Genomic DNA, 12150 nt, shown 5'->3' on the forward strand with positions numbered 1-12150 from the left:
TGCTCATGGATTGGAAGTCCTGCCTACCAGCACACCCACGGCAGTTGCAACACAGTTACAACAGGAGGGCATAGACAGTCCACATTGGACACATCCCTGGTGACCATGGGGTATTATGCTACTTAGCCCCACAGAACACCTTTTACACAAGGCCACCACATACAAGGCCAGGAGATGTAAGTGATGTAATACAAAGAAAAAAATACAGACAAAATGAAAAGACAGAGGAATTTATTCCATGTGAAAGAACAGGACAAAATCCCACAAAAGAACTAAACAAAACCAAGACAATCTAAATTATGAGTCCAAAGTAACAGTCATAAAGATGCTCAGTGAACTTGAAAGGAGTAGATGAAATCAGTAAAAGAAAATATAAAAAGAACCAATTAGAGATAAAGAATACAATAACTGAAGTGAAAAATAACGGAGGATACAGCAGAACAGATCAGTGACCTGGGTGATGGTGTAGTAGAAACCATCTAAGCTGAAAAGGAATTTTTTAAAATGAAGTTAAGAAACCTCTAGGACAGCATCAGTTGCACTAACACATTATAGGAGTCGCAGAAGGAGAAGCGAGGGGCAGAAAATCTGAAGAAACAGCTGAAAATTTTCCTAACCTGGGGAAAAATATGTGTCCAGGAAACACACACAGCCCCAAACAAGATGAAGTCCACACCAAAGCATGTAATCACAAAAAGGTTAAAAATTAAAGAGTCTTTAAAGCAGTAAGAGAAAAGCAACTAATTACATACTAGGGAAACCCCTTTAATGCTATCAGCTGATTTTTTTAGCTAAAACTTTGCAGCCAGAAGGCAGTAGTGTGATACATTCAAAGTGCTGGAAGGAAAAAGCCTATAACCAAGAATACTATGCCTTGCAAGGTTATCGTTTAGAATTCACAGAGAGAGAGGGTTTCTCAGACATAACTTCAGAGTTCATCACCACTAAAGTGTTTTTTACAAGAAATGTTAAATGTACTTTTTTAAAAAAATATTTTATTTATTCATGAGAGAGACAGAGGTAGAGACATAGGCAGAGGGAGAAGCAGGCTCCCTGAGGGGAGCCCGATGTGGGACCCTATCCCTTAACTCCAGGATCAAGCCCTAATCTGAAAGCAGAGCTCAACCACTGAGCCATTCAGGAATCCCCTTAAACATACTTCTTTAAGCAGATTAAAAAAAAAAAAAGGCTAACTAGGGGTGCCTGGGTGACTCAGTTGGCTAGATGTCTGCCTTCAGCTCAGGTAATGGTCCCACGGTCCTGGGATTGAGCCCCACGTTGGGCAGGAGCCTGCTTCTCCCATCTCCCTGCTCGTGCTCACTGTCATTCTCTTTCTCTCTCAAATAAGTAAATAAAAATGTTTTAAAAAAGGAAGGGTTGATTAGAAGAAATTCATAAAATATTTCTCTGGTAAAAGCAAACATAGTAAAGATAGAACAATCACTGGTAAAACTAGTATGAAGGTTAAAAAACAGTAAAATCAATTATCTCTAACAATTACACAAAAAAAAATAAAGTATGACACTATATACATAAACTTGAAAAGGAGGGAATAAAAAGGTAGTCCTTTCAGAATATGTTCAAACAGGGATCCCTGGGTGGCGCAGCGGTTTGGCGCCTGCCTTTGGCCCAGGGCGCGATCCTGGAGACCCGGGATCGAATCCCGCATCGGGCTCCCGGTGCATGGAGCCTGCTTCTCCCTCTGCCTATGTCTCTGCCTCTCTCTCTTTCTCTCTCTGTGACTATCATAAATAAATAAAATTAAAAAAAAAAAAAGAATATGTTCAAACATTAACATCAACTGAAAATAGACTGCTATATACGTAGAATGTTGTAGATGTACCTCATGGTAACCACAAACTGAAAACCTGTAATAGATACACAAAAACTAAAGAGAAAGAAATCTAAGCATGACACTAAAGAAAGCCATCAAACCAGAGGGAGGAGAACAAGAGAAAAAAGAACTACAAAAACAACTAGAAAACAATTAACAAAATGGTAATAAGCATATACCTACCAATAATTACATTAAACCTTAATAGATTAAATACTCCAGTCAAAAAGCATAAGATGATTGGATTAAAAAAAACAAAACTTTTATATGCTGGTACAAGAGACTTATTTCAGGCCTAAAGACACACAGACTGAAAGTGAAAGGAGGAAAATGATATTCCATGTAAACAGAAGCAGCAGCAACCACAAAAAGCTACAGTAACAATACTTAAATGATACAGTCTTTGTTTTAAAGTATATTGGAGGGGATCCCTGGGTGGCTCGGAGGTTGGGTAGATGTCTGCCTTGGGCCCAGGGCGTCATCTTGGAAACCCGGGATTGAGTCCCACGTTGGGCTCCCTGCTTGGAGCCTGCTTCTCCCTCTGCCTGTGTCTCTGCCTCTCTGCGTGTCTCTCATGAATAGATAAATAGAATATTTTAAAAAAATAAATAAAAAAATATTGTAATAAGACAAGGGCATTGCATAATGATAAAGGGGTCCAACAAGAGGATATAACAGTTGTAAATATCTACACCCAACATAACATCTAAATAAAGCAATTTATTAACAGACATTAAAGGGAGATATTGATAGTTGAATCAATTTATTATATATTATATATATATCAAATATAGTGGAGGATTTTAACACCCCACTTGCATCAATGAATAGACTATTCAAACAGAAATGCAATAAGGAAATGGATTTTGAATGACATATTAGACCAGATGCACTTGATATACAGAACACTACATCTAAAAACAATAGATTCAATGGCACATGAAACATTCTGTTCTCCAGGACAGCTCACATGTGAGGCCACCAAACAAGTCTCTGTAAACATAAGAAAACTGAAATCCGATCAAGCATCTTTTTTTTTTTTTTAAAGATTTTATTTATTTATGATAGATATATAGAGAGAGATAGAGACAGAGACACAGGCAGAGGGAGAGGCAGGCTCCATGCCAGGAGCCCGATGTGGGACTCGATCCCGGGGATCCAGGATCGCACCCTGGGCCAAAGACAGGCACCAAACCGCTGAACCACCCAGGGATCCCCTCTTTTCTGACTATAACAGTATGAAACTAGCAATCAATTACAGAGAGATGCCTGGCTGGCTTAGTCAGTGGAGCATGTGACTCGATCTCAGAATTGTGAGTTCAAGTGTAGAGATTACTTAAAAAAATAAAATCTTTTTAAAAAATCAATTACAGTAAAAACACTGAAAAAAACAACATGGAGGCTAAACACTGAAGAACCAGTGGATTGAGGAAATAAAAAAAAAAAAAAAACCTTGAGACAAATGAAAACACAACAGTTCAAAATATTTAGAATGTAGCAAAAGCAGTTCTAAAAGGAAAGTTTGGAGCAATACAGGCCTACCTCAGGAAACAAAAATATTAATCTAACCTTACACCTAAAGAAGCCAGAAAAAGAACAAAGTCAAGAATTAGAAGGCAGATAATAAAGAACAGAACAGAAATAAGTGAAATACAGACATGAGAAATGAGAAAAAACAAATAACTAATGAAACTAGAGCTGGTTCTTTAAAAAAATAAGCAAAATAGATAAACCTATATAGCCACTTACTAAAAAAAACAAAAGACTCAAAATCAGAAATGAAGAGAAATAACACCACAAAATACCACGGACTATAAGAGACTACTATGAAAAATTATACACCAACAAATTGAACAACCTAGAAGAAATGGATAAATTCCTAGGAAAACACAATCTTCCAAGAAAGAATCAGGAAGAAACAAAATATTTGAACAGACTGATCACTAGTAATGAAATTGAACTGGTGATTAAAAAAAAAAAAAAAGTCTGGAAGCAGATGGCTTTATAGGTGAATTCTACCAAATATTTAAAGAAGTGTTAATACCTCTTCTCCCCAAGCTACTCAAAAAAATTGAAGAGGAAGGAATGCTTCCAAAATTCTATGAAACCAGAACCAGGCAAAGGCACTACAAAATAGAAAATTTACAGGGAAGTATCCCGCATAAACATATAAAGCATTTTTCAACAAAGTATCCTCAAACTGAATTCAACAATCCATTAAAATAAGGATCATTCACTATGACCAAGTGGGACTTGTTCCAGGCATGCAAAAATGGTTATGTCTGCAAATTGAACCAGCACACTAACAAAATGAAAGATAAAAATCTCTCAGTAGATGCAGAAAAAGCATTCAACATCAACTCATGATAGAAACTCTCAACATGGGATCCCTGGGTGGTGCAGCGGTTTGGCGCCTGCCTTTGGCCCAGGGCACGATCCTGGAGACCCGGGATCGAATCCCACATCGGGCTCCCGGTGCATGGAGCCTGCTTCTCCCTCTGCCTATGTCTCTGCCTCTCTCTCTTTCTCTCTCTGTGACTATCATAAATAAATAAATATTAAAAAAAAAAAAAAGAAACTCTCAACATATTAAGTGGGTATTGAGGGAACATACCTCAATATAATAAAGACTATATATGACAAACCCACAGCTAACATCATCATCAGTGGTGAAAAGCTGAAAGAGATGTCCACTCTTGCCACTTATATTCAACATAGTACTGGAAATCCTAGCCACAGCAATCAGATAAGAAAAAAGGCACCCAGATTGGCATGGAAGAAGTAAAACTGTCGTCATTTGCAGGTGACATTGTATTTTTAGAAAGCCCTAAAGACTCCATCATAAAACTGTTAGAATAAACGTATTCAGTAAAGCTGCGGAAAGTTAATATACAAAAATCAGGTAGGTCTCTAGTAAAATGAGCTAGCAGAAATTAAGAAAACAATCCCATTGACAACTGTGTCAAAAAGATAAAAATACCTAGTAATAAATGTAACCAAAGAAATTAAAGACCTATACTCTGAAAACTGTAAGATACTGATGAAAGAAACTCAACATGACACAAATAAATGTAAAGATATACCATGCTCATGGATTGGAAGAATATTGTTAAAATGTCCATTCATCCTAAAGCAATCCACAGATTCAATGCAATCCCTATCAAAACACCAATAGTATTTTTCACAGAACTAAAATTTTAAAATGTGCATGGAACCACAGAACACCCTGAAGAGCAAGAGCAATCTTGAAAAACAAAGCTATAGTACTCAAAACAGTGTGGTACTGGCACAAGTATTTATGCAATCAAACCTTTCAATTTTAGAAGCTTGATTAAGCCTAAGCACTTAAAAATGGAATGTCAGAGTATGTGTTAACTAAGGAGGTCTAATTATAAATATTTTATTAAGTAGTCTTTAATGAAGTATCTCGTAGTTTCAAAAACCTCAGAATTTTTTTTACACAGTATCATCTGTATAATGGCTTAATTCTACAATACTTTTCAAATAAAGTAGACTCAGTGTGGAGCCTACTTATAAATGAGCAAAAAACAAACAAACAAAAAAACAATGAACTCAGAATTATGGAGAACAAACTGGTGGCTCTTTTAAGGAAATTTAAGAGGTACAAACTCCAGTTACAAATTAGTCATGTGGCTGCAAAGTACAATATAGAGAATATAGTCAATAATACTGTAAGTTTGGTGACAGATGGTTACACTTATTGATGACCATTTTGTAATGTAAACTAATATCAAATCTCTGGTTTACACCTATAACTAATAGAATATTGTATGTCCACTATACTTCTATTAAAAAAACATCTGGGAACCTACCAAACTGTATGGTACTGACACAAAAACATACACAAAGATCAGTGGAACAGAATACAGAGCCCAGATACAAATCCAGGTGAACACAGGTGAACACAGATGAAATCAAGACTGGAAAACTCTTCAGGGCAAACAACTGGGTTTCTTCAACAAATTTGAAGTAGAAAAAGAGATGCATAAAAACTTAATAGGTTAAGAGATTTAGAACACTGACCAGTTGCAAGGTGCACCCTTCATTTGGATCCTGAGTCAAACAAACTTAAGAATGTATGACATTGAGACAATTTGAATAGTGGATATATTATGATAAAAGAGTTGGGTTTTCTTAGACGTGATAATAGTATTGTGGTTCCATTTTAAAAAAAAAAAAACAACTCATGCTTAGAGATACATGCTGACATATTTTCTGAAATAAATGCTAAAGTGTTGAAACTATACATTTTAAATTTCCTTCAAAATAATATGGAAAGATTTGGGGTGAGTGGATAGGATAGTATAGGCCAGGAGTTGATAATAGATGGGGGCCAGGTAATGAATACATGGGGGTTCTGTATTCCAGTCTTACATACATTTTAATCTTTCCACAGTAAAAAGTTATATATATGCTAAAAATAAAGATGTAGCATAAAGACAGTATTTAATCATCACATTATATAGCAAGCCATCCTAAAACTCACTGGCATATTATAGGAAGCATTTTTTTCATACTCCTGGGTCTTTGGATCAGCTGGGGTTGACTGATAGAGGCAGATCTCTCTGCCACAGGCACATGTTGAATACAAATCTGAGCTGTGTTTTCATTCTGGGTGCCCAGGCTGAAATGGCAGTGGCTATTTAGAGCGTGCTACTCTCAGATCACAAAAGTGCCATCAAAAAAAAAAAAGTGCATTTCAAACCTTTGGCCATGTCATCTGGTCAAAGCAAGTCTTGAGGCCGTGGCCAGAGTCAACCTTCTCCTCCTCCTTACTAAGAAACAATGGCAACGGTGCAGATACATTTCTATTAAAGGAAAGTGAAGAATTGGGACCAGTAATCCATCTAGTCTGTCTCAGGATCTGAAAATGAAAGTTAAGGAAATGAAAGTTAATTTCCCAGTAAAGGATGAAAGAAACAGGAGCTTAACAGACCATTTCAGGATTTATAAAACTAATACAAGTCCCAGAAAGAGAGGAGAGAAAAGGAGGAAATTTCTTTTTCCCAGAGTTGGGGGGAGGGGTCTAAACTGGAAGACCTCCTAAAGGGACAAACACACACATCTATAAACTGGAAGGCTTCTAACTCCCCTAAATGAATGAAAAAAGCCTCTTGCCCAGACACATCAAGTTTCAGAATGTCAAGAGTAATGAAAGATCCTGTTTCCAGATGTGGGGAATAGGACATCTCCTAACTAGGTTTTCATTTTCATTCCTTGTTACATACTCATAGTTCTGTGATTGTGATTTTTATTCTTTGTGAAGATTCTCTTGGCGATTAGTGAACATTACTTTCATTCCTTCCTGGCAGTATTTGGCCCATGAAAGAACTGGCCATACCTTTAAACTCAGCATTTTGAGCCTAGGTATGCAAATTACCCAGGGAAGCAAATTCTTTAAAAAGTTGTTTTACACAGAGTGAATCCAAAACTTTTGAGACAGCTGATAAACACAAAAAATTGTTTCCCCTTAAAGGTTGGGTATGGTTGGCATAGATTTTAATCTGGATTCTGTAAGGATAGAAATGTGTATACTGCTGTTATAGCCAACCAGTTTTGTTTGGAGATTTTAGGTTTTTAATCTGTTGTAGATAAATCTGTTAACATGAAAAAAACTTCATTAAATATATCTGTAAATTTTTTTTAAGCTCACTGAAAACTGAGGCCAATTTGGAAGTTCTGAAATCAATACCTAGTGAAAAATTAATGATTGAAACTGGTAAGTTTATGGTTTTAGAACTTTCATTTTCATATTAAACCATATCAAAAAAGAGCTAGACAAAGTAAAATTTTTAAAAATAGCTCACTCACCTTCAACAATTACGCTTTTCAGAAAACCTTTGGGTTTTTTTTTTTATCAATTGATAGAAAGTATCTATGCAATCAGAGTTTTCAATTGTATAAGTTAGATTAAGCCTAAGCACTTAAAAATGGGATATCTGAAAATGTGGTAACTAAGGAGGTTATAATCGTAAATATTTTATTAAACAAGTAGCCCTAACAAAGGAATCTGGGACCTTGGGGTTTCAGAAACTTCAGATTTTTTTTTTATACAGTGTTGTCTTTGTAAGTTTAATTCTATAGTACTTTTCAAATAAAGTACAAGAATTTAAATCAAACTGGTTTAGTCAAGGAATTTTAGAAATTAACCAACTGCCTCTTAAAACAGGGTTAGAAACTTAAACATTTTATCTAACCCTGAAGTCAAGGCTTTACCTACATATATGGGCTTTTTTTAGTAAAGACTAAGTAAGCCATTCTGAACAAATCAGGTTTATTTCCTTGGAGAGTCATGAAAATGAAATTGATCTTATTAAAAGTACAATGCTTGTAAAATGTGTAAATTCTTATTAAAGAAAGAGGTAAGTGGGATCCCTGGGTGGCGCAGCGGTTTGGCGCCTGCCTTTGGCCCAGGGCGCGATCCTGGAGACCTGGGATCGAATCCCACGTCGGGCTCCTGGTGCATGGAGCCTGCTTCTCCCTCTGCCTGTGTCTCTGCCTCTCTCTCTATCTCTCTGTGACTATCATAAATAAATAAAAATTAAAAAAAAATTAAAAAAAAAAAGGTTAGTGAATAACCCCAGTATTTAAAGCTACTGTTTCACATTTAGTAGAGGCAAATAGAGGCTTAATTGTTTTCAGGTTACAATCTGTATTTATTTTGGCTTTAAGGTGCCATACACCAATAGTAATTAGCAAAAAATATAATGAAAGTGAGTCTTAAAAAGCATTCACATTTTTTTAAATGCATTTAAAAATGTGTATAGTTCAAGATTTAATCTTATGCTTAAGATTTTGCTTTTTACCATTTTTAAAGCTGAATCATGACTTTATAATTTATATATTTTTGTTTGATAATGTTAAGAAAACAGTGATTTGAAAAGTAAACCTCTTAAGAAACTTCTTTGCTTAACTGTAGATGCACCTTGGTGTGGAGTGAAAAGTACACATGCTGGATCAAAATATATAAAAACTTCATTTCCTACCAAAAAGAAGTGGGAAAATGGGCACTGCGTAAAAGACAGGAATGAACCCTGCCATATAATGTAAGTATTTTGTTTTCATGGTCTTCAGAACATTAAAGTCAACCACCAAATGCCATTTAGAAAATGAACTTTAGGAACAAAATTGAAGTTGGGTGACATTCCAATGACGTTCCAGTCAAAAGCCACCATTTTAATGTAGTGATTTGAGAGGATCTGCACCGGAATTGCTCTAGGTCAGCTCCTCTTTTCCCATCATCTCAACCCCTCAACTCATAAGTGGTTTTATTACAGGAGTGAGAATGACCAAAATCAACTTCATGTGATTTTGGTCATTTGTCATTTTATAGGAAAGGGAGAAAAGATTCTCACGCAGCTCATGGTTGTCAGAATGCACTCTTAGCAGGATACCTTTTAGTGTTTTTAAATGATTTGACAACCTGAATAAACCTAAGAAGTAACACATTTCTTTCAGCTTCTGAACAAAATGGTCAAGTTTATAGAAAGAGTTTCTTTTTCTAACCCAAAAGGGGGTGGGGAACCAAGCAGTAATTCAGCATCATTTTTGGATTATAGTATATAGCATGTGAAAGGAGGGGTTGTTTCCCCATCCAACTGTTAAGGAGCTATAGAGCTTATAATTTACAGGATAAGTTTGTATCATTTTAATAGGTACATCATCCAGTTTTTGTTTGCGTATGCAGATAATTTAAATCTAGGCTGTTAACAGTCAACTATGGCTTACCAGTTCAGGCAACTGAACTGTTACTTTTAGGTTGTAATAATTCCTTCCACGTGTATTTTTTAGTAGTTTTTAACAGATAACAGTATTAGGTAAACCAGATCTAAAATTCAGCAGGCAGAAAACTGAAGACTTATTCTATTAAAAAAAAAAATACTGGAAAGATTTTCCTTTACTAACATGCTGGTGTTGGCAAAGATTTTAAAACTGAATGTTTAAAGTCTCATAGGCTGAGGAAATTAAAATCTGGTTAGTAAAGAATCACAACTTTTATGAAATGTAGGTACTTGTAAATTCAGACAGAAGACAGAATCATTCTTTAGAGATTTAAAAGGACACTGGAGACAAGAAACTAGTATTTTTCTAGCAGCCAGCTTGGGGAAAATACTTGCCCACGGTGTATCCAAGTCAGCTTTCTATACTGCCTAGATGTTAAGTATGACGTAGCTGTTGACTTTAGTGACATATTTGCAAAACAAAATTCTAAGGTCTTCCGAATGCGGATTATTAAGAAGCAAGAAAACCTGAATCTCAACCGCAATCATGAACACCAGTTGGAAGGAGCTTGGAAAGCCAGCATTTACAAACTGAAAATTTTTAAACCACGCTTCAGAAACACACATGCCTCTAGTCTAATGCTAATTACTGATTCGTTCCCTACTTAGTCATTTTTATCAAACCCATCTATTTACAGTTTTATTTTTGTAGAGATCTTTCCTCCTTTTAGATTATAAATTTCTCGAAACACATTTTGAAGCTCCCGCATGTTAGGAAAGGTACAAGTTACCGGGGCTCCCGAGAAGAATCCAGCCAGTCTCTGCCCTGCACCCACCAGGCACTTTGGAGAAGACACCGGAGTCCGACCGGGACCCCTGCCCTCCCAGAGCAAACCAGCAGAGAGGATCATAGCACATAGCAGCCACCTCCCTTGAGGACAAATAGCTTAACGAAGGGGACACTTCAGCTGCTTATGGGGTACGGCTGGGCCTTATGCCAGACCAAGACAAACCTTGGGAGCAAAGGCAGACTGCGGAAGGGCTGACTGCTCTGGGGGCGGAACAGTGAGTTTACTGTGGCAGAAAGTAGGCTGCTCGGCTAAGTGAGAAGTCTAGGAAGGCCAGAGTGGTGAGGGCTCTTGTTTGCCAACCTTAGTGTTCAGATTTCATCAGGACCCAAAGAATTTAAAGCAGGGAAGGGACAGTTTTGTTTTTTTTTAAAGTTGTATCAGTACAGAGAAAGGACTGAAAGGAAGATGAGTGGCAGGAATCATACTGATTGCACGCAGTATTATGCGGGTGAGTTCCAACTTAGTAGTAGTTAAGAGGAAAATTCTGTAGTTTACTAAGAAAATTGGGTCTTTAATGTCAATTTAAATGTTAATACATTTGCTTTTAGCACATTTTGAATCAGTTAACAAAAATTTAGTCTATATTAAGAAAGGCTTTTGCATTACAATTATGTAATTGTAAAAAAAAAGTTCCAGTTAATCTCTAATTTCTTGAGGTGTTCATATTTAAGAAACCTATACCAGGGACAAAAAACTAGAACCTTTCTATGTTTAAATTGGATTTTAGAACTTTCTAACTCATATATAAACACATTATATATAGTATTGCTAGAGAACACTACTGCTAATTATTCTGCACAGAAACTGAAAGATCTGACACCTGGGCTAGTCTGGCTCTTGTAAGGAAAAAGTACAGGAAAAGAAAGCATCTGCCTCCCCCCGAAGACCATACATTGTTCCAGTAACTTCTAAGTTCCTTTGCTTTCATTGTGCTGGTGATGATGCAGCAATTTCTTGCAGCTTCTGGGACTAATTCTCTTAGCAGTGGCTTTCAAACTTCGCTGTACCCATAATACCACATACCTTGTGACTCAGCACACATGTACACATATAAAAGCCAACCAGAAATGAAACCTTAGTTCCCTTTACTAAGTGCAATGTACTTTTTTCCTTTTCTTACAATTTTTGAAAGCTCATCAGGACCCACTAATGAATGCATAATGACCCACAGTTTAAAAGAACTCTTCATTTTCATTGAATTAGTTCCATTAGTTGTGGTTGACATAACATGGACTGGTTTTTTAATTATTTGAACCTTGACCTTGGCTCTAGTTATATGCAAGACTGCCCCAGAAATTTGTGTCAAATTACTCTACTTTAAATATAATAAACTTTTCTGTTGAGAGTGCTGAAAACTTTATACCTGTTAAGCTTATTATGTTAAAAGTGCTAGTAACAATAGTTTCCTTTATATGGAACCTTTAAAACAGAGCATGTACTTGGAAATTTAACCTGGATCCATTTTGTTTTGTTTCCTTTTAGTCAAATACTGGAGATAATGTCAGCAGTAAGAGAGCAGGATCCACTGGAATTAGCCAATACACTATATAACAACACCATTAAAATATTTTTTTCCTGACATGTAATTGATATGTTCTTTCCATTTCCCATCATGTATGTAAAATTTCATAGTAAAACATAAAGAATAAATAAAGGAATTCTCTGGACGTTGTCTGAAGAGGTATTATTCCATATTACTGCACACCATCCCCCTCAGTTTTAA

At 36.2% G+C, this 12150-nt stretch overlaps 1 protein-coding gene across 13 annotated transcripts in view; it reads left to right on the forward strand.

The window, feature by feature from the left end:
* Positions 1–12150, forward strand: part of TATDN1 (TatD DNase domain containing 1) — a 64115-nt gene that overhangs the window by 40409 nt on the left and 11556 nt on the right. For 10 of the 13 annotated variants that reach the window (XM_025993433.2, XM_025993436.2, XM_072733960.1 and 7 more), the window contains 3 exons: positions 7504–7574; positions 8775–8901; positions 11910–12094. In XM_025993433.2, the coding sequence (XP_025849218.1) occupies positions 7504–7574; positions 8775–8901; positions 11910–12006 (295 nt within the window). In that variant the 3' untranslated portion in view covers positions 12007–12094. Of the gene's footprint in view, positions 1–7503; positions 7575–8774; positions 8902–10068; positions 12095–12150 lie in introns of those variants that run through there. The other 3 variants (XM_072733956.1, XM_072733953.1, XM_072733955.1) reach the window with 3 other exon arrangements.

The sequence above is a fragment of the Vulpes vulpes genome, chromosome 13 (genome assembly GCF_048418805.1).
Source record: "Vulpes vulpes isolate BD-2025 chromosome 13, VulVul3, whole genome shotgun sequence".
NCBI classification, from domain to species: Eukaryota; Metazoa; Chordata; class Mammalia; order Carnivora; family Canidae; genus Vulpes; species Vulpes vulpes.